The following is a 22377-nucleotide window of genomic DNA, read 5'->3' on the forward strand; positions in this document are numbered from 1 at the left end:
TCTGTCTTGATAGATATAATTGGGTATCATCCGCATAACAATGAAAGTTTATGGAGTGTTTCCTAATAATACTGCCTAAAGGAAGCATATATAAAGGTGAATAGAATCGGCCCAAGCACAGAACCTTGCGGAACTCTGTGGCTAACTTTGGCGTGCACGGAGGATTCATCGTTAACATGTACAAACTCAGATCAATCTAAACCAGCTTAGTGCAGTTCCTTTAATTCCAATTAAATGTTCCAGTCTGTGTAATAGGATGTGATGGTCAATGGTGTCGAATGCAGTACTAAGATCTAACAAGACGAGTAGAGAGACAAGTCCATTCTCTGATGCAATTAAAATGTTGTTTGTAATTTTCACCAGTGTTGTCTGTGTGCTATGATGCACTCTAAATCCTGACTGAAAATCCTATTAAACTATTGTTATTTAGAAAGTCACACACATGATTGGCAACTGCTTTCTCAAGGATCTTAAAGAGAAATGGAAGGTTAAATATAGGTCTATAGCTGGATAAAACCCCTGGATAAAGAGTGGGCTTTTAGGTTTAATTACAGCCTGTTAATAAAGAGATATTGATCATATCTAGCAAAGAAGTGCCAACTAAGGGTAAAACGTCTTCAAGCAGCCTAGTTGGAATGGGGTCTAAGAGACAGGTTGATGGCTTAGATGAAGAAATCGTTGAAGTTAGTTGAAGAAGGTCGATAGGAGCAAAGCAGTCTAAATGTATATCAGGCTTTACAGCTGCTTCTAAGGTTCCTGTGTTTGAAGATAAATCGGTACCTGTTGAGGGCAGGACGTGCAACATATTCTTCATCACCCAGCCAGGTTTCAGTAAGACAAAATAAGTCAATTTAATAATCTGATATTAAAGCGTTCACTAGTAAAGCTTTAGATGACAGAGATCTGATGTTTAAGAATCCACATTTAATTCTCCTATTTTGTTGTGCTATTTCAGCTGTGGTAATTTTGTTTAGGATTTTATTTATAACTCCTCTTCTGTTTGTATGTATAATTTTTGATTTGATTAATTTAAGTGGTCGAGGGGCAGACACCGTCACTAAGGAGTTGTGGGTGAGTAACTGCTCTAATGGAAGCGCAGAGAAGAGTGTAGGACTACAACTCTGCCTCCTGGTCTCAACTCTGGGTTGTCATGGTTTTGGTCCACTAATAAACTCGGCCAGATTTCTAGATATGAGAGCTGCTACATCCAAAGTGGGATGAATGCCGTCTCTCCTAATCAGACCAGGTCATCCCCAGAGAGTACACCAATTATCTACTAAGCCCACATCGTTTGCTGGACACCTCGACAGTTCACGGCAGACTGAACAAATTTGACACACAGATCAAGAGAGAGCAGGAGAGGGAGCGAGGCATCGCTAGCTGCTAAGCTAAAGAACGGTAGCTAGCTAAACTGAATAGCGTGTAAACTGTGGGACTAGAGAGAAAGTCACTAAAAGAAGGAAAGAGCTATGAGTGCTTGAGCAGAACTAGTGTACGTTTAAATGTATAGCAGATAATTAGTCACTGTACTGAAGAATCGAATACAATTAACTGTAATGAGCTAGAGCAGCAAAAATACGCTACCAATAAACACCGGAAATGAGACAATATGCTTACCTCAGCACGTCAGCACATTTCCCATTAGCTTCAGCTGTACTTTGGTTTTAGTGCTAATTTCATGGTTACCAAATGTTCATGGTTACAGATAGGAACTTAGCTTAGACAAACCCACTGGATCTAATTCTCATGGGTGGAGTATAGTTAAGCATTGAGGGAATGAAGTGGAGGCGGAGCTTGAAACCAGGGATGTGAATCAGCTTAATTTTTACAGTTTAGGGAAAAACCAGCCAGAGCTTATCCGACGACTTGTCTGATACAGTTCTCACACTCGTTTGGCTAATTGGGCCCCATTGTACTTGCAAATAATATTTCTGGTGTAGTTCACTGCACTAGCCTGATCTTTCATCTCGGAGCAAGCCAACTCACTGTTATATCTGTACTCCACTATGGTTTAATGAGTCAGCACAGATACTGGCTCAAATAAACAAGTAATATCTTAGAGTATTATAACCTTATGGACGTGAATGTGTTTGTAGCATTCAATACAAATGTGTTATCTCCCACAGGTGCCCCAGGATGAGTGGAGTGGATACCCAGGCGAGAAGGATGACGAGATTCCATGTCGGCGGATGCGCAGCAGTAGCTATGTCAAAGCAATGGGAGAGGTGGATGATGAAAGTGGTGACTCTGACACCAGCCCTAAGACTTCCCCACAGAAGGCCATTCGTCCTGATGCTCTCGTTCTCAAATCAGCCATGCAGAGACCCCATTTAGACTCCCAAAGGTAGGCCTGGCTGCTTAGCCCAATATGTCCATACCAAAGCTATGCATTGATTTCAATGTATTTCAATTCTTTTCATGGAACCATTAAAAATGATTAATGGATGCTCAGAGGGTATGCTGAAAATAAGGCAAAAGGATGCCTTGCTTTCCACTCTCAACGTTTTAGAAATTTTCCTCATGAAACTGGCATTATTTAAAATATATTATTATAAAGAGGAATAGCTCAAGAATTGGTGGTTGCTTTAGGGTATTATTAATTATTACATACAAGGGCTTGGACTGTGTTGCAGTGTGTGTCTTCTCAACTCTGAAGAGGCAGTAACTGGACTGTTGACTCCAGTAAATGACAAAGATAGCGGTACATAGACTGTACCATGAGTTGAGTACAAATGGTTAGGGTTAGACTTCACAGTGTGGCACATTTACCCATGCACACAAACACACACTCAAAAAGTTATGGTGGTGGAGCGGTCATGCAGGGTGTTGGCACAGCTGTGGCTTTCTCAAGCTTTAATACAGTCAGAAACTTGTGAGTGACTTCACCAATGCTGCATCAAAATTTTCCGAGCCTTTGATAAGCACCCATAATTATAGTGAGCAATGATAGTTCATGTCAGTACTGCAACAAAACCTTTCTTTCAGCATTGTTTGCAAACTACTCCATACACTTCTATAGCTGTAGTATTTTAAGGAATAAGTAACAACTTTTGGGAAATGACCAGAATGCAAACTTGAGAGAAATAAACGAGAGTTTCATACACAACTGACTTGTACTTAAACTGCTAACTACATGCTGCTGTGTCCCTGAAACAAAAACTCTGTGGTAAAAACATATTGAATGTTTAAGTAGGGATTCCAAGAATCAAATTGGTTTGTATAAATTCTAAACCTTGCTTTCAATAAATGTTTTAACTCACAGCCTCTCCCTTTTTGTTTCTATAAATCTGAACCATCTAAACACAAATACACTGCTTTGTCTATATGCTGTCTAAGTAAAACTATTTGCTGATGCTGCTTTATGCTCAGCTGTCCCTGAGAGATTTGAAGACATTTTACATTTTTTGGTGATTTCAAGTGAAGTTTCTTGGCAACAAAATGAGAGGATGGGTTTTTGTTATTGTTTCTTACATCATTTTATGCATGCCTGCTATTTAGAGTTGGGCTGTACTTACTTGTTGGCTTGGTTTATAACCACATTATTAACTTGCTCTTGAGCATTGTTGGATAAGTATTTGATCCACAACTGTTTCATGAGATCAGGTAAAGTAGTGCTCTGCTGAATGTTGCAGTACCAAATGGGTTATGTGTTTATGACCTTTGTCGTCTGCTAGTTCCAATATTTGCTCAACATCTTACACAGGCAATGTGCCTCATCTTATCACAGTGTTGTTGACAAGTCTGTAGTAAAAGTGTCAAATTTATTCAATATCAGAGTCAAGAGAGCAAGCTTAAATTTGCCTGGGCTTACTGGATGGGGGAATCGTTGACACACAGAAAGGTATATGTCAAAAGTTACTGACTATTGTGTTAAGGTACTGTATACTGTAAAATGAGGAACTTAAGGTAGGAGAGATTGGTAATACAGCAAAGTGTTGAATATATTTCTTATTCCCAAACAAATGTTTTTTTGTTTGTTTTGCATTAAAAAAAGAAATCATGGAAATAAACGCCAGTTTATTAGGTACATCTAACTAAAACTAATGCAATTTAATACAACAGCCTTGCAATAAATCCTACTTTTATGAAGATTACAATACTCAGTTTTTGTTGAAACTGTTTAAGAGAGGTGTTGATTCAACGTTATGGTCGTTTTGGAGGCTGTAGTTTGTGGGGCTGATATATATTCTACAGTCATTTATATAAATGAGTTGTACATTATTTATCAATAATAATCAGTGTAAATAATGTGTTGCAAGAGTCTCTGCACTAGTCAAGTAGAGTGTGAAACAATAGGGAATAATTATTCAGAAGCCTTAAATACAGTGTCACAATATAGACAGTTGGTGGCCACCACATTGTAGATCAATAGTTCCTGTTTTTCAAAAACAAATTTGACTTCTTCTGCACTACCTTTACTGGGGTTATTAGGCTAAAAAGCAGTGTTTATCTGCCTGCTTCAGCTGACAGTTTCAAGTACTTTTCACCTAGTGTGCTCTGTTGAACCTGTAACCACACACAATAGTAAAGTCACAGGTTTGTGGAGTCCACCTGTACTTCACAGCAGCAAGGTGAAAAGTTAAACCACTGAAGGTCAGCAAAGACAAGATTTTCAGGGGGTGTTAAGTTACTCTTTAATCATTTCCTAATCAAATCTAAAGTAAACCAGCACAAACTACCTAATATTGCATTAAGTGTATTTGTAATCCAGAGGATGCTATTGCTTCACCTTCACATTCCTACTAAGCTTATTGTTGCTCAGCTTAATTAACTCAGCTTATTGTTCTCTGTGACTGTTTGTTTTCAGGCAGTGAGGCTTTCAGATATAGCCAAATTCTGTGAACCTGGGGAGGCGTCATGCATCCGTCATCCCTACTGCCACTCAGTGCTCTGTGCTATTTTTGTTACCAACATCTCAGCGGGGTTCTGATCACTTCAGCTTTTGTCCACAAACAAATCAGCCCTCGTTTTTTCGCCTCTGGTGGAGAATGTAATAATCTCTTATTATTGCAGCTCCTACCTCTCATTGTTTCTCTAATAAGAGCCAGAGACAAGCCGTACACATGCTCTCTATAGTTTTGGGATGGAAGACTTACTGTTTTCTCATAGGATACTTGGAGATAGACTAGAAGCTAACAACTCAAGTCATTAAAAATAGCTCAATGTTGATCCCAACAGTTCAGATACTGTTGTGAGGAGATGAGTCATTCAAGTGGCTGATATTCATTTTGGATAGAAATACTCAATCATGAATTATACCAGACAGAAGACACAATGCCTATAGATGCTAGCCAGTAGATTTGTTATCATCCAGTGATGTCCCATGTTTGGCTTTTGAACTGTGCAATCGTATCTATCCCTACCCCCTGTCCTTGTTCAGCCAGGGCTACCACTTGCAAACCACAAGAGATATGCGGCCCCACCCTAGTGTCACGCTGGACCCTGCCACCTTTCATCCCCCACCCTTCCGCTCTCGCAACCAGAGCTACATGCGCGCCGTCAGCACCCTCAGTCAGGCTAGCTGCGTCAGCCAGGTGAGTCTCAAACACATACATGGCACAGAGGCAACACCTGGAGACATGAATTAGAGCTTATGCTATGTTATTGTATGAAGTAGCGTTGTGTAGAGGGCATTACAGAGACATAAAAACATCCACAGGTGTCCATATTGGAGGTCCACAGCTGATTGTTTAGTAGACATAGCCTTGGCTGTCTCAAATGAAGTCAATAGGCATAACTAATTTGTGCTAACTAATTTGTGTTTTTGTACTAGGAATTGATGCTCTAACCGATAGGGACAAGCTCTGAATAATCTCCAGATACAGTCTAATTTTGTTTACAGTTTGTTTTCTTCAAGTGTCTAGAGTGATAAAGAAACATGAAATACATAGAGTACATAATTGAGAAGACATCAGTTTCACATCAGAGAGCATGTATCCTGACTTGGCCCAAGGACGTCTGGAGTAGGTCACTTTTAAACAATTTATCACTCTCCTGTTGTTGTGGCATGTCAGCTATTTAGCTAGCTAACAACGACAAAAGCTTTGTTTTGATTAACTTATTTTTCTCAAACTACAACTACTGTTTAGAAGTAGAGACTAGGGCTAGAGACACAGCAACGTAAGGTCTAACCTAACATCACACACCAACCTTTTCAGGTTTCTCCCTTTTTCATGCACTGCTATGAATCTATACAGTTGGATCAATTGTTCAAGTCTGTTTTGGACCTCCATGGTGGCACAAGACGTGGTTGCTGAGAAGATCTGTGACACAGCAAGAAAGACTCCATATGGAGAAGGAGTAACAAGAGAAGAGATTTTGTCCAAAAGAAGGGTTGTACAATCAGCTTTCTGCTACAGGAGCTAACATACAGTTTAATAATAATAAATAAATAATAATAACAACAGAAAAAGGTCTTGAATAATAGTAAAACCCAGCTCTCTGGCGTAATATAATTTAATATGTTAAACACTGAAGTAATAAGACAAGAGATTATGTGGACAGAGGACAGGAGGGGACATGACAGGATAGAAGATAATTGGACAGATAGCTCCTTTTTATAGTGACATGATTGTGTTGCATGATCTTGACAACAAATGAATTCATCTTGTGTCAGCTAGAAGAATTTAGAATATTTATAAGATACTTGCTAGAGCTACAAGATAAAGAATTGAGACTGCAGTGTGTTTTTCTTGTTTTCCATGTAGTAACATACAGTTTACAGTAGGCTACAGTACATCTTTGTTTCGGGGTATGTGGTGATAGAATGCTTTATAACACAAACTGAATGTTTTTCTGATTGTTTTTTGTTGTCATCTGCTTTTTTTTTCATTTGATCTTGACATTTATTCAGTTTAAGGTCGGAATTGACAGTGGCATTTCCTTATGCTAACACTCCTTCATATTTGCTGTGCAAAGGGGAAGAATCAAAGTGAGAAAGAGAAAGGAAGAGGAAAAATTAAGGACTGCTATTCCTGTTTTTGTCTCTCAGGTGAGTGAGACTGAGGTCAATGGCCAGTTTGAGTCAGTATGCGAGTCCGTTTTTAGTGAAGTAGAATCCCAGGCCATGGAGGCCTTGGACCTGCCTGGTTCGTTCCGCACTCGAAGCCACAGTTACCTCCGTGCTATTCAGGCTGGTTATTCCCAAGATGACGACTGCTTGCCTTCAATGACATCCTCCACTGTCACTTCAACTCTCAGATCCACAACAGGTAAAACAATTCCCCCCCTAAATGAGAGAGGGCTTAGACTACATATCCTCATGCATCCTATACATGCGCACAAACTTGACATACCTACATATGTACAGTGGGGAACCCTTGAGCTTCAGAGATGCCGGGCTGAATGATTTCAGTTTTTTTTTTTTTTTGGAAGCTATGGTGTGCGTGTGTTTGTTTTTGCCTCTGCATACTCCCGATTGTTTAGATGGATTTGCTTGTGTGTTACTTTGCACGATTCATGCATCATTAGCCAAGCTTCTAGTTGGTCACTTGTGGTGTTGCCAAGCTGTAGACTAGGATATGGGTGGGAGGGTCACATTTACACTCAGATGGCAACACACGCTCACGGTACACAATATCACAACACAGCACAGCCACATTACATGGCATGCCTAAGAGGAACAGGCCCTACCCTAAGCATGTTCAACTGTGGTGTTATATATGTGTTGTACGAAGCGTGTGAGTTACTTAGGGAGGAGTGAAGACCAAAACGGGCCAGGGGTAGGGGAGCGGTACGTTGTTGTCATATTTGTGTTGAAAGGATACACTGGACAAGCCTTCCGCCTGTCCTCCCCCTGCTCTGTTGCACCAACACATTAGCATATACTTTGTAACCAACATTGTAATTGACCTCATAAAATTAAAAAACCTAATCTTGTAACCAATTTAAGGTAAGTCAACAACCTCTAGAGACTAGACCACATGCACACACACACACACACACACACACACACACAGGCTGGTTGCACAAAGGAACTGTCCCCTGATGGTATACTCATCCAGTTTGAGAAGTACAACCTTCGATTATTTGAAGTATTGTTCTATTGTGTTGCATGAAACTCAAGCCTTTGAGCAGCAGTCTCAGCCAAAATAATAAATGAATGGTATGTAAAGTTTATTGCAGGACTTCCTTAAGTTTCTTAATCACTGTCGTCTTCAACTCCAAGTTTCCAATTAAGCAAACTTAATTTTATTGGTCATATTTCATTGTTAGCTACAATTACTATATGACACATTTTAAAACAGATTTTCTGAAAACAGCACATTTTGTTTATGGACTCTCGCGTATCTATTTATACTACATGCTGCTTTTTTAATACAACATACAAAGACTTCAAGGTTTTGTGCGACACCGTGCGAGCAATATATTATATATAAATTAGCATTTCAGGTTCTTTGTGCAAGCAGTCTTTGCAGTAACTCCCTCACTAAGCGCATTTGGTGTTTACCTGCAAGAGTAAAGCTATGAACCCTATTGAAACATTTTTCTTTAATTAAGTGCATTTTTAATTATTATGACCTGGATTTTTATTGTTTTTGTACACTTTTCTGTCAATTTAATACTGGAGACATTTGCACTTTTACTCATTTTGTGGGCTTTGTTTTCTTGTGCAATCTGGACTTTTGTTTTTGGAATCCTTTCATCTTCAATTGGGTTTCCATCCACGATTTCTTCGATGTGACACAAGTACTGAGGATAAAAGAGTGTTCTCCAATCCCACTGTCTTAATTGCTGAACTCTATTCATTTAGCTCTCTGCTCCAAATCTGTCAGCTTTATATGGACTAAAACAAGCAGTTGACTGTACAATATGTTGTGAAGTTGCATTTTGAAGACTGGCATGATGCATCAATTATAATATCAGATAAGGTTATAGCAACCCAGAGGAAGGGTTCCCTGAATGGTGATTAGTTATATACAGGACTGTCACCTCCCAGTTAAGCCATACTGTAAATAATATTTCTCCTTTGGTGTATTCTTTGCACTGTTCTGATGGAATAGTGGCCTTAAAATTGAATAAAAGTAACTTATCCAGCCTATCTTGGCTAAGAAAAACATCGATTCTTAGAATCATGTTTTTATGTTAGTATTCATTACTAGTGTATGATTGAATTGTAAGCGGATTATGAACCAAACCCTGCGTGAGGCTAGTGGGCCCCTGAGTGGGGAAGGGATCCCATGATGCTCCATAGGGCAGACCAGCAGCAAACCCCTCTCCATTTGACCATCCATCTCTTGAAGGATAACCAGGGGGAAAGAACAACTGGAGGCATCAGTGATGATTGTTGCAGGTATTTTAATGTTGACACGCATACATATATCTATGTATATGTGTGTTTTTGCACTGCCTTCTCAGTAAAAATAATAGATACATAGAGTTTATATATATATATAGTTGGTAGCATTATCTCATTATGTTATCCTAAATAGTAAACACGGTTCCAAACAACTCACAAAACCTCAGACACTTTGAATTCTTAAAACCTTGATACCTCTGAATATTGATTACAGTGATGAATGTGATGCTGGCTTTTGCGAGTTGTTTACCATGTCTCTATTTTAAGTGTGCTTAGATCACATTTTAAGTGTAAATGTATGAGAGATGTACTTCCCAAACTTTTCGAATGTTTTCATATCGTAACCATAAAAAAATAGCACTGAATGTTATCGCATTGCCACTGTCTCCAATCATTTGTATGAGCAGCATCTGTCTGCTGTACATGTGTGAACTTTATTTTTTCTTTCCATGAAAATCTGACTTCTTTTAAAAAGGCCACGTGTGGCAAAGTCTAACCCTTGGCATTGAGTCTGTCAGCTGTCTTTGACTGTGGGATTGCGGCCTCTCCCAGGTGAAGCCCTGAAGGGGGGAGTGATCCCTCCCCTCACTGGGTTACTTACTCCACATGGTCTAATCAGCCACCTTGGACCTGATATGTTCAATAGGGTTCATATCTGCTTCTTGGCCCAGTGGGTTGTGATTCTTCTACTCCCTTTACATCTTTTCTTTTGCACAAAATGGCACAAATTTCAAGTCACTCAGAAACATTTTGATATGTTTTAAGAAAAGGGTTCCCAGAAAATGGATTCATGATTTGATAATGATTGATGTATTTCTTGTTTAATTCCACTCTTTGCTGTGCTGTGCAGTGAAAAGATGGAAAGAAGCCTTGAGATGACTGAGAAGGCAGTGTAAAAACATTGTGAAAAGCCTACAGTATGTGAGTTTAATGACAATCATTATTGTCTTAGTTAAGGCATTCAGAACCCATTTCCAAAAAAAGTGCTGCATATTCTGTACCAGCTTTGGCAGGAAGTAGCTCTATTACTTGGAGCTGATCCTCTACGCCATTTTTCATAAAAACCCATACTTCAACACTAGAAAGTTCAAGTAAACATATTAAAGGCATTTATCCGAAACTTTTACTGATGTGCAACTTCCAAAAACATGTCGTTATGAATTCCACTAACAATATACATATACATTGATCAAAAATGGACAGATGGTTGCTTCACAATTGTAATTTTGTGATTTTATGACACTACTCAGTTACTTCTTGGTTTTATACAACTTTGGTGCCGACATAGTCACATTTTAACAGCACACCAGCCTATGGTGGGTGCTCATCCCTGATTTAACCCTTTAATCTTTAGAACCAAATGGGAAATCATTGGGTCTGATCTTCTGTCTTTGGAATTACTTGCCACTCACATACTGTATGTTTTCCATAGATATGTGTTTATTTTCTAGTTCAGAATCCAAATCAAATCACACTCCAGCTGTTCCTTTCACTTTGAATGTCCTTCTGTTTGCATATTCAAATTTTTCTTCCAGAGGGATATGATGTTGTGGATGGAACCTCTTTACTAAATGACGACATGATAGAGGATGATGACGGTGCTAGCTCCTCTGCCTATGCAGAGCTGGAGAGGCTGGAGAGAGAGACTGCTGCAGCTCGCAGCCACCACAGTACTAGCTCCACCGTAACAGCAATCTCTGTTCCACCGGCATCCCCACCTTCATACAGGGTCCCTTCTGCCTCACCTATAGCTACTTCTGAGCCGCCGGTCCCTCAGGCCATTCAGGCCTTTAAAGAGTCTGCTAACATGGTTGCTGCCTTCAACATGCAGTGGAAGGATGAAATATCGGCAATGCGCTATGAGCTGGCGGAGCTGCGTAGAGATGTCTGTGGGGAATTAAAGACTTTCAACAGCAACTTCTTCAACTTTACTCAGTGCTACAACATGTGGACTTTGTGCCGGGAGCCTTGCAGCGACAGCACCACACAAACAGATGACAGAGTGTCCATAGGAATTCAAGCAGGCTCAAGTTGGTCCGTTCGACAGAATACAGAGGACAAGTCAGTGATGTGCCAACCAGAGCCAGCACCATTCAGCATTATGGATTTCATGGACCCACCCCGAATTGAAATTATAGAGGGAACCCCTGAGAGCACGCCAGAGGGGTCAGGCAGCCCTGCCAGCCCACTTCCAATAGAGGACTTCCCATGGGAGATCAACAAAAAGCAAAAGGCTCATAAGCAGCCAGACATAGGTGGCCACACAGGTGGTCACAGAAGCGCCAGTCTAGAACTGTGGAGCAGGAAGTACACCAGTGGACCCATGTCATATCTGTCTATGTCATTCTAATCATTCCCATTCTACGCATACTGTAAAATGAGATGAGGAAGCCAGGGTAAAAACCTGACATTTACCAAGAAAGGCAGGGCAGTGCTGTTGTTAGAAGTCCCTTTACTCTATACAGACACAGAGTCTGTCATCTCTTGAACAGGTTACAATGTTGTTCAAGCAATCTTTTAACAAGTGTCTTGCTTAGCCATGGAATAAGAGAATGATTTTGTTTTACACCTGAATGAGGTGACAAGAATGTGAGAGAGAGAATGCGGCTGATGTTCTGATCCTCAAGTGCCAACAAGTGCAGCATCATCTTCCCTCCGCTGTCTTAAATACCCAACCTTCAGAGAAAAAGTTAATTCAGTAAGTAAATTGGAAATCTGAGGGTCATTTAATGATAAAACTCATTAATCAGCTATTGTGAGGTGAGGCATAAGTTGGTCTGCTTCTGCAAATGAATCTGAATAGCTCATGTTCATTCCAGTTTCTCTTCATGTAGAAACATTCTCTTAAGCACCTGAGTATACTGAAAAAATACTGTGAATAACTTTATAAACCCTAGTTTTTTTAAATCAATCCATCAAAGATGAATACATTTATGAATATATTGATATATGATTTACTTATTAGTTATTTAAATCAAAGCATTCCCTTGCCATGGCCTTCATCCATTTTGTAGCCAGTTCCAGTTGAAATGGGCATTTAGAAAATTTCCACCTTACAAAATTTTTCTCAATGGCGAACCATACAGCGTAAAGAAGTAACTGTAATCATTTAATAAACAGTAGATAGTGCTGACAACAACTTATAATAATCCCTATAACATTTGTAAAAGCCTAATTCTCTGGAATACTGTATGGATGACACTGTCTCAAGGCTTTGTGGACTTAGTCCCTGGCTAAAATTGTTTACGATGAATTCATGATTCATGGAGAGGAAAACAGAAAGGGAGATTCCCAGTGATCATGAAGTATGAATGTATTGGCTTTAGTTAATTCCTGCACAAACTGCATTCATGTTCAAACTCTATATGTATATAAATGTACCATTTTGTATATAGACAAACTTGTACTTGTACTGTTTGCAGTTATAAACATACCGGTTTCTGACAGCGCTGAGAGGGGGTATAGTAGTAATTGTGGTTCTAAACCAAACACAGCACTTTTTCCAGTCTTCGAGGTCTGTCTCCATTTATTTCATCATGTTCATTATCCAGCTGTTTGTGCACCTCATAATGAAGTTGATAGTTCCTACCAGTGTATTGCCTATTGTTTTTTGTGCAGTGGTGACTGGAGGTTCTTAAATGTTTGGTTAAGTTTCTTACCTATCCATTCATTTTTATTTTAGGGGAAAGTGTCCAACAAATACTAAATTGGATTTATTGTTTTGGTAAATTATGTTCAGAGATTTGGACTAAATTCTACCATATTCACCTTTTTTAAATGCCACATTTCTCTAGTAATGGTGGAGTTTTTCATGCGGGAGTGGTTCATCACTGCTGAAAGATAACAGAGAAACATTGGTCCTTATAAGTAGACAATCAGAACCGCTGAGGGCCTCTACCTCTCCAACATGTCCCCAGAGGTGCAGTATAGTACCACTGAATGTACATATACCGCCTCACTAGTGATGGCTTAGCTGGGCTCCTGTCAAACCTTAATGGGTAGGAGCCCTGAATCATCTGCTATATTTGGCTAATTGCTCATTTTGTCTGTTACTCATAAAAAAATAGTTGCTCATTTGCCACTGGCATTCCCCTCAACCACTCATCTACTCCATTGTCCCACTGTATCAACATGGCGTACCAAAGTCAATACTGAGGCCCATGGAACTGAGGCCAACAACAAACAACTCCAAGCTTGACAGCACTTATCTTTGGACGACCACTGCAGCACAGGACCATGGAAGCCTGTATGTATCAGACCCCTGACTGAAATGTGAACCTTTCAAAAAAAGGACTTAAAGAGAGGCATCATCTCTCACTTTATAAGGAGAGTGGATCTTCTTCCCCCTTTGCACGACCAAAAGACAATACTTGCAGAAAAAGTGGCATTTTGAAAAGATGATACTTATACAAAGGTTGTACTAGAAGTAAGATCAAAATTAAAGTTGAAGCCACAAAAGAAAAAAAGGCAGACATTTCCTTTTGAGTTATTGCAGTAGCTCCACCCCACATACCTGTTACAGTAACTCGTTAAACCTGAGCTTAAATGCCCAGCTAAAATATTCATTTGCCTTCATAATCTAATATGTGTTACAAAAGGAACACTATATTAAGGCATGTTTTTCTGGAAATTTTTAGCAGCAACTCCATAACTCGAAATTTCATGTTTTGCTACAAAGGATAATAGGTAAAGAATAAGTTAAAATGTATTGTTGCCATTCTCAACTATTTGCAATACAGAATAAGAATTTATAAAAGCTTATAGCCTATTTATTGTTGTTATAAACCCAAACAAAAGAATTTTGAGTTGTTCATTACAAACCGGCTGAAGGCAGGGTTAGCATAAATCATAAATTATTTCAGTGAAAGGCATATGACTGTGACAACTTTTGGTCTATAACCATTTTAATATATACATATATACACATTATATTTAAAAAAAACTTTGGAAAGGCTTGTATTCATATTTTTGCTTTTTGAATGATTGAGAGGGATTGCAGTGGCATTCCTTACTTATATATTTTCCCATTATTTGGGGAATGCAAACTAATTTAAACGGTGCTGAAGACTGGCCAATCATGATGTCTCCAATCTACATTCATTCATTCTATGCAAGTCCTTTGTTGTATTTATACGTCATCTAAATATTTGCGGTTATAGATATTAGGTGTTTATGTTATGCCTCCATGCAAGTCATCAATGCTGGGAATGGAATGATGTTTTCAGAAAATATTGGTGGCTCTTTAAAAAAAAAACAATATATATATAAATATATATTTTATTTAGTTATTTCTGCATGAGCCACACTAAAGGTTGTTTTAGTGTTTCCTGCAAAACAGTTGTTCCATTCACATTTCACCAGTTTTAGCTCATATGTGTACTAGAATCAAAGACTTTGTTGGTGAGATTCCTGCTTAGTAGTAGCGTCCGTGTGCTTTGTAACATCATAAGAAATGAACAATCATAAGTGCATCACACGTTGACAATCTATTTACGCACAACAGCAAAATTAGAAAACAAAGCCTGTGATAATATAATTGGAAATGCTGTACAAATGCTTAACATTCTTCTAAATTTATATCCAATTGAACTGCTAACTGGTGATTGATTGATACCAGGGAACTCACCCATGCTATAAATAGGTTTAATCCAGTGTTTCATTATCATTTCATCATTTAGCCCAAAGAAATGACCCTTTCCTTAAAACAAGTTGAAATGTAGCAAAAATACAGATATTGATCTAAATATTATTTTAAAAATATATACATGAAATATGTACATTTAACAGAGACTGAAGACGAAATAGACAAAGGGTATTTACAATTATTTTCTAACCATGCAACCATATTTTGTGTAATGAAGTATATAATTATTTGTAAGAAATTCTGAATCGTCTATCTAATATGTTACAGTATGTAGTCAATTACCCCATCAGTTTTTGTTTACATTTTGTTGTCATCCAGAGATCTGATGCAACAACTGTGCCAACTCTGTGACGTCCAGCTATTAGGACAAAGGTTTTTGGATTGAAACTGATCTCACCTGAACCTGTAACACTGCTTGAATATAAATCCTTTTCTACCCCCGTGTTCTCTTCCTGCATTTATTCAAGGTTTCTTGGAGAAAACATGCTACTCTGTTTTGCATCAATCATGTTGCAATTTTCAGGGATCTCAGACTGCATTGTTTAGTGAATCAGATTTTGTCAAACTTATAAAAACATCCTTTTGAAAACCTTTAGCCTGCATTTGTTAGCTTTTGCTTATTTTGTTAAAGAATGAAACCAGTATGTGATACTTTTGTTTTCTTTTTGATTATTGTGGTGTTTCTTGTGAATTTTCATTTACAACTTTTATTGGCCTTATGTATTTTTCATAAATTGATATAAAACAATGGATTAAAATGTTTGATGTTTATGTTAATTTAAATGGCAAAATGGGGGTCATAGCTTTACAATGGCATCAAAAGATGAAACTGATTCATAGCATAGTCATTTTTGTGACCATAGTGAGTAGTCTACACACTTTAACACACCACGAATACACAGCATGGGCCAGGCACAGTGTCTTTTACGTTGACCCTCTCAATATGCACTGCTTTTCTACTAAGCTATCACCTTTTGTTTTTGTTTGTTTGTTTTCTTTTCCTTTCCCCCCCCCCCATTTTAGGCGCCCGTAGCTTAGCTGGGGGGCGTAGAGAGTACGGTAGGTCTGGTAGGGAAACGCTTTATCTCTTTTTTTATATGTTGTTAATACAGTTTTTCATACATTTTGTCTCACTCATTAACATTTTTCACTAAAATAAGATATATCATAAGTTGAAAATGCCGTCATACTCACTAAGTATGTATAATACATTTAAATGTTTTCATCTCTTTCCACATTGAATCCAGTGGAATTTTCCAGATTATGTACTAGTACTGGATAAAGTTCAACAAACCAAATCAACAAAGCTAACAAAACTGCTGACTACTGTCCTACATGTTGGCCTTGTGTTAGCACACTGGAATTTTTGTACAATAGCTACTGCATTTGAACAGAGTGAGACATAACAGTTCCACTTAAAATCTCTTCTGCACAATTGGAACATACCTTAACTGAGATGTGCATGAAGCCTTTTACACAATCCATTAAATTATTTATTTGGTTTATTTTTATTTGTTATGTTTTAATATTACAGTTCTGTTCAAATTCATTGGTATTAGCAGTGATTCACCCTCTTGCTTTAACCATTGTAGACATTTTCTTTAAGCGAACAGAGGGGAATAAAATCAGCACACAGTAGTGTGTCTTTAATTTAATTGTCCTGGCACGCAGCAAGGCAGGTTATGACCAACATAACAGCTTTGTTCTACAAACCAGCACAAATCAATGCTGCATTTAGTTGATATCAAAAGAGTTTTCATACTCAAATTGTAGACAAGCTACAGTTGTTCATGTATAAAAAGACCTTTTCTGATCTGTGTAAGTCAGTTGCTTTTAGTAGTTGTGGTTTTGACACTGATTCAGTTTACTCTTCTAACAGTTTTAAGGGAAGGATAGGTACTAATAATACTCAAACTTAATTTTAAAAAGGTGGCGTGTGATGGATTTAATATTCAAAATTATCACATGGTTGCAGATTCTGGCATACTGGAAAGTGTTATCTCTATGTTTAAAGTCATTGAAAAGTGAAACTTTTCATGCAGTCTACGCAAAATCCTACATATAGTATTATACTTGTAGTCAGATATATTGAGTAGGTAAAGTATTATATATGGCAGTTATTGGTTCCATGAGAGGTCTTACACAGCTTGTCTTAAATTCAATCTTCTCACAAACTACATTGCTTTGTGTGGGCTAAAATTATATTTAAAAAGGGTCTAATGAAATGTTTAAATTTGGTGGCAAAGTTCAGCTGCCACTGCTGTACTGTAGCAAACCCAATTTAATAGCCCCACTAGCAGCAGAGCCCATGAATGGTGATATCCAATGGTCGGTCAGTTGTTTTGTCTGTCCAATACCTTAGTTTAAAGCAACATATTAAAGATTTGTTGAGATTCACATCCCCAAAGGATGAATCCTAAAGTTTTTGGTGAACCCATGACCTTTCCTCTAGTGCCACCATCAGGCCAAAGTTTCCATGTGTACACCTGGAATGAGCAGATTTGCTTGAAATTGTCTGAGCACATGCACACTCCACAATTGAATGAACTGTGCAAACACAAAATATTTTAATCTAACAGGCAGCTTACACTCAAATTTGCTCAGTAGATTCAATTTTTCAAGAGGGAATCTCCTTGTTTAATAATTTTAACTTTTTAAAATTAGTATTAGTTTTTCTTGTAGTGCCACATTCAAGAAAAACTTATCTTTTTAACCTGTACTACTGGTAAAGCTGTAACAATAGCAAAACGGTCAATATGTTCTTTGTTTTGTCCAACACTTGTGATTATAGGGTACAATGAACTTTACAGCTTCTGTGGGGCTGCTAGTGGGGCTTTTTTTTTAAGTTACTTTAACTTTTTTTTTTTTTTTTTTAATCTGTGAAGGCTGGAGAGGGTTAACTTTTTCGCGGATGTATTTGGGACACTAACCACTACCTCATCACTGGGGCAAAGGCAATGAAAAGAGAGTATGATGAAATGATACTGCCATTGATTTGTATTGGTTTGTTGTGATATATCATACATAAAAAAGGTTAATCCACCTTGCATCCATGGGGGCATCACCACTGTATGTATATATGTATGTGGCTATGAACAACATGCTTGTTTTATTGTATAGCTCTTAAAAAAAGGGCTACACAAACCTTCTTTTTAAATTGTGCAAATCCAGCAGAATCAGCTGGAATTACTGACCTATACACACCCTAAAGTCCTGCTAGTCGTCCTATGTCAAATCGTCAATCCATTCATTCATTGATCCATTCACTCATCCATCTTCGCAAACCACCACTGCCATACTCAACCTCAGTCCTAGGCCAGGGAAATATCTTCAGAATGGTTGGGTCAGGTATAGCAATATTGACAGAAAAAAATTAATAAATACCTCTTAGTCAATGCTCTTTTTTGCAAAGCACACAGTTCTTTTTATTAAACACATTTATTTTGCCAGTGGCAATATGTGTCTTTTATGCACACATTTAGATGAGCAGGAAAATACTAATTTACAGGAGGGATTTCTTTGAACAAAAGATTTTCAAAATAAAAGGCTATTTAAGACTATTTCTGTAGTAAATTAAAATTTACTTTGTCCTTAATACTTTACATTTTTACCAATGCAGTGTAATATGTACAGTAATCATCTAGTGTATACGTTCTTTCTCAGTTATTTTTACATAGCAATAAACAAACTACATGGCTTCAAGTTGGAGTAGGCTACATGCTACATTTATGCAATTATGTAAAATAGAAGTAATGCTTTCAACTTGTTTGTCCATATACACTATGCACCCACTGTTCAGACAGCCAGTACAGCAAATTGTTAAAGAGAGAGATAATGATTATACTGCAACTAGTTAAAGCTGTCATTTTTAGGCTTTGGACTACAATGATTTTGCAATATAATTACTCAGATAAAAGAAATACATGTTTTTTTCTGTGCCCTTGCTAAAATGGAATGAAACTAGATAGTAACAACGTTTCCATGGTTAATACAGTCTAGAGTCAAACAAAACATAGCGTTACATTAAGATCTGAGAGAGTTCACATTCACTTCGTTACATCTTCAGCCCCCATGCTCATGTACGCAGCTCGTCAGTCATTGCACGCCATTAAGCCACAATCTACCCTGATCTGAGTAAGAACAGCATATCACCAGCCTCTTTGCCAGTCTGAGTCCACAACTATGGCAAGAACGGGCTCTGGCACAAATGGAGGGAGTCGGACGGAGAGGAGACGCTGTGAGAACTTTTCTGAAATTTAAGTGTTGACCACAAAGGAGCAAAAGGTTTGAGGGGCTTTGTTGAAAAAGCACGAGAGTGAAGGTCTGTTACATATTCTCTGCACCAAAACTATTATGAAATGATATGAGGTCACACTTTACATAAAGTCCATGTAAGTACCATAGTTTTTAATAGTACCTACGTAATCAATCTGGATTGTCAGCTGTAAACGGCAATGTGTGAACACAATAAGTGATTGCAATTTCATTTTTAAGTAATTACCCATATTGTAAATATATAAGTACAGCCGTGTACTTGCACTTCATGTAAAGTATGGCTTAAGCTCATGCAACAAAATACACAGGGATTTAAATGCAGTAAACTGGTGAGAGATATTAAGTGGGGTGGTCATACACATTCAGTATAACATTTGGAAAATGGGAATATAAAAAGTGAAACTTCAAGAAGCTCCACATGCTGCAGTACAGCATGCAACGCTTTTCAATATACTATATTGTTGCATCACCAGAGGCAGTCCAGAAATTAAAAAAAGAGAGAAAAATAGACTGTCTTGCTTTCAGTTAAAAAAAAAAAAACATTCTTTGTCTGGGATTCTCAGAACATTTTGTCTGCTTTTCTGTTTTTTCCTTACTGCCTAAACCTTATTTGTTAGCTCTACAAAAATGCCACTTGACAGAGACTGAAATTTTCCAATTCAAGCTCATGTTTGTGGCATTTTCCTACACTTGTGGATTGGCTAATTCAGTAGTTGATTATAATGTTCGTCTTTTCTTCTCAAGTCTTTGTCTGTACATGACGTTTTTTGTTGGCCTTATACTCCAAAAACTGCAATGTTCTGTGCTTCTCTCAAGAGACTCACTGTGCTGCTAATAAACCAAGTTCAATTTAGTTTTTTTGTTTTGTCTAATATCCAAAGATCGGGAAAAAATTAACAATCTCGCCATTTATAACTGTTAATTGGAATAATTTAAATAGGTTCTATTAAATCCTGAATTTTAAAATGTTACTTTATTTTCATATTTATGTTTTAATGATTTGTGCTTTGTGTCATATATATATATATATATATATATATATATATATATATATATATATATATATATATATATATATATATATATATATACATACATATATATACACACATATATATATATATATATATATATATAGTTAGATAGTTAGATAGATAGATAGATAGATAGATAGATAGATAGATAGATAGATAGATAGATAGATAGATAGATAGATAATATATGATAAAAGGTGTAGTTGTCTGTTTTCAGATTCAGTTGAGGTATGTTATTTTATGCTGTATGTTTTAGTGTATTACTGGCTTACCAATTGAGCCAAGCCTGATAAGTAGAGACTGATCTTCAGATCATGTTACATGGTCAACATATTAGGGCAATGCAGATGGGCAAAATTCCTGACAAACTTGACAAACATTGATTCTTCAAAAGGTTTTAGCCTTTATTTTTGCTAATGACAATATAGTTTGGTCCACTTTGGATCATCTTTTGCCATTTGTTTTTATTGTGAGCCTGTTGTTGGTTTTATAATGCAATAAGACATTTTTGGACAATACTGGCAGCTGCAACAGAGGCAAATGGGATCAAGTACAAAGCCTAGACAAATACATATACAAATGTCCCTGGCATTAAGAACCTTGTTATCAGACACTTAAACAAAGTTGAGGTACCTCCTGAAGAACTGTTGCCTATGAGCATTGCCCATCTGCATTTTGAGACAGAAACACAGCAAATGCTGGATAATGTGTGGTACCCAGAAATCAGTATTTCCCCTGATTTTTTTTCTTTATGTGGTCAAGCAGTATTTGTTACAGTAGGACTGTAAATGTAACTCACTCATATGAAATCATTATAGTCCAAATGCTCTTTCTCCAAATGCAGTCAGCTGTGCACATTCAACATGACCCATTTCTAAACACTGTAAATTGAGCATATCCGTGTTTCTCTCTCTCCTTGCCTGTTACTGACCGACTTAACTGGATAAGCAAAGGAAAAAAACCCTGTAAATATTTTTAATGAGCTTTAGACCTCTTGGAGTTAGTTGTGGTAGGTATTTTCTGTAGGTGTGCATTAGTGTGTTCAATACCTGCATCTGTCCTTTCTAACTGGTGTTGCTTGCTCCTTGCAGGGATTCAGTTTCGTCTCCCTACTTCCTGCAGTGTGGACCGTGCTCAGCCACCTCCAGGTACCAGTCTGTCTCCATCTCTTCTCCCTTCCTCCATACTAGCACTTATCTTTGCAAACTACGTTTCAGTTGCAGTCATACATCCATGGGTGTAGCTAAGGGGGTCCTGCTATTTGTGCTAACAAAAAAGAAATAAAGAAAGTATATCAAATGAATCCTGATAAATAGTTGGGCTATACAACTTTAATAAGCTAATGTTAATGCAAGGGCTTTTTTCACAAAGGCTTTTGTTTATGCATTTTTAACGTTTCACTTTTCTTTTCATATTGCCTCCTTCAAAAATGAACTGAAAATGGGCTATTCCGAAAACCTATGCTGTGAAAATGAAACACTCACCCTGTATGAGGTGACACCCTTGACAGGTGGCTATGAAAATCAAAGTCGTTTGTGGAGGTAGGATGGCAGTTGTACCTGTCAACTTGATTCGCAGCTAGTCAATGTTAAAAATGGATACCTATGATAGTTTAACCGTCCCAAAAAGATTTATCGAAACGTCCATAAAACTTTTCAAACCACGTCAGCAACATTTCTCTGTCCGTTCCTATAACCTCGGTACATTTCAAACAGATGTTTTCTACAATACTACAAAATAGAGCTAAAATACACAGGTTATGTTTGTCGCTAACGTATGTTAACTTTGCGCAGTTATTTGCGTCGTTTCGGATTTTAACGGTTTTACAGTTAGAATGTTAATATATCAAAACATACATAAAAAACACTCCAGCGGCACTTCTCTGCCCATTTCTAAGCTCGGTATGTTCCAAACACTCGTATTTCGTCCAATATTACAAAATGCAGCTTCTGTTTGTCGCTGATATTGATTACCGCTTGTATGGATGTGCTCGCTACTCTTCAGCACCGCTAACGTCGTTTTGTTGTCTGCAACCGTTGGCTTGACGTTGGTCACGAGCGCCAAAGACCGCCGGTTGACCGGAAGCTGTGTATTTAGCCATATGTACATATCGTGAAAATATGAGT

General features: G+C 37.7%; 2 protein-coding genes across 11 annotated transcripts in view; one reads left to right on the plus strand and one right to left on the minus strand.

Annotated features, from left to right (window-relative positions):
- LOC122863715 (cytospin-A-like) overlaps nucleotides 1-22377 on the minus strand; it is a 101530-nt gene that overhangs the window by 78680 nt on the left and 473 nt on the right. For 2 of the 4 annotated variants that reach the window (XM_044170468.1, XM_044170469.1), the window contains exons 1-2: nucleotides 21736-22335; nucleotides 21301-21517 (exon numbers count right to left, since the gene is read on the minus strand). The gene's annotated coding sequence lies outside the window, so the exon portion shown is untranslated. Of the gene's footprint in view, nucleotides 1-21300; nucleotides 21518-21735; nucleotides 22336-22377 lie in introns of those variants that run through there. The other 2 variants (XM_044170472.1, XM_044170471.1) reach the window with 1 other exon arrangement.
- Nucleotides 1-22377, plus strand: part of LOC122863714 (disks large-associated protein 2-like) — a 111592-nt gene that overhangs the window by 67202 nt on the left and 22013 nt on the right. For 3 of the 7 annotated variants that reach the window (XM_044170456.1, XM_044170458.1, XM_044170462.1), the window contains exons 3-7: nucleotides 2127-2344; nucleotides 5381-5534; nucleotides 6992-7211; nucleotides 15966-16010; nucleotides 21343-21399. In XM_044170456.1, coding sequence (XP_044026391.1) covers nucleotides 2127-2344; nucleotides 5381-5534; nucleotides 6992-7211; nucleotides 15966-16010; nucleotides 21343-21399 — 694 coding nt within the window. Of the gene's footprint in view, nucleotides 1-2126; nucleotides 2345-5380; nucleotides 5535-6991; nucleotides 7212-10833; nucleotides 15701-15965; nucleotides 16011-21342; nucleotides 21400-22377 lie in introns of those variants that run through there. The other 4 variants (XM_044170459.1, XM_044170461.1, XM_044170457.1 and 1 more) reach the window with 3 other exon arrangements.

Source organism: Siniperca chuatsi, linkage group LG16 (assembly GCF_020085105.1).
Source record: "Siniperca chuatsi isolate FFG_IHB_CAS linkage group LG16, ASM2008510v1, whole genome shotgun sequence".
Taxonomy (NCBI): domain Eukaryota; kingdom Metazoa; phylum Chordata; class Actinopteri; order Centrarchiformes; family Sinipercidae; genus Siniperca; species Siniperca chuatsi.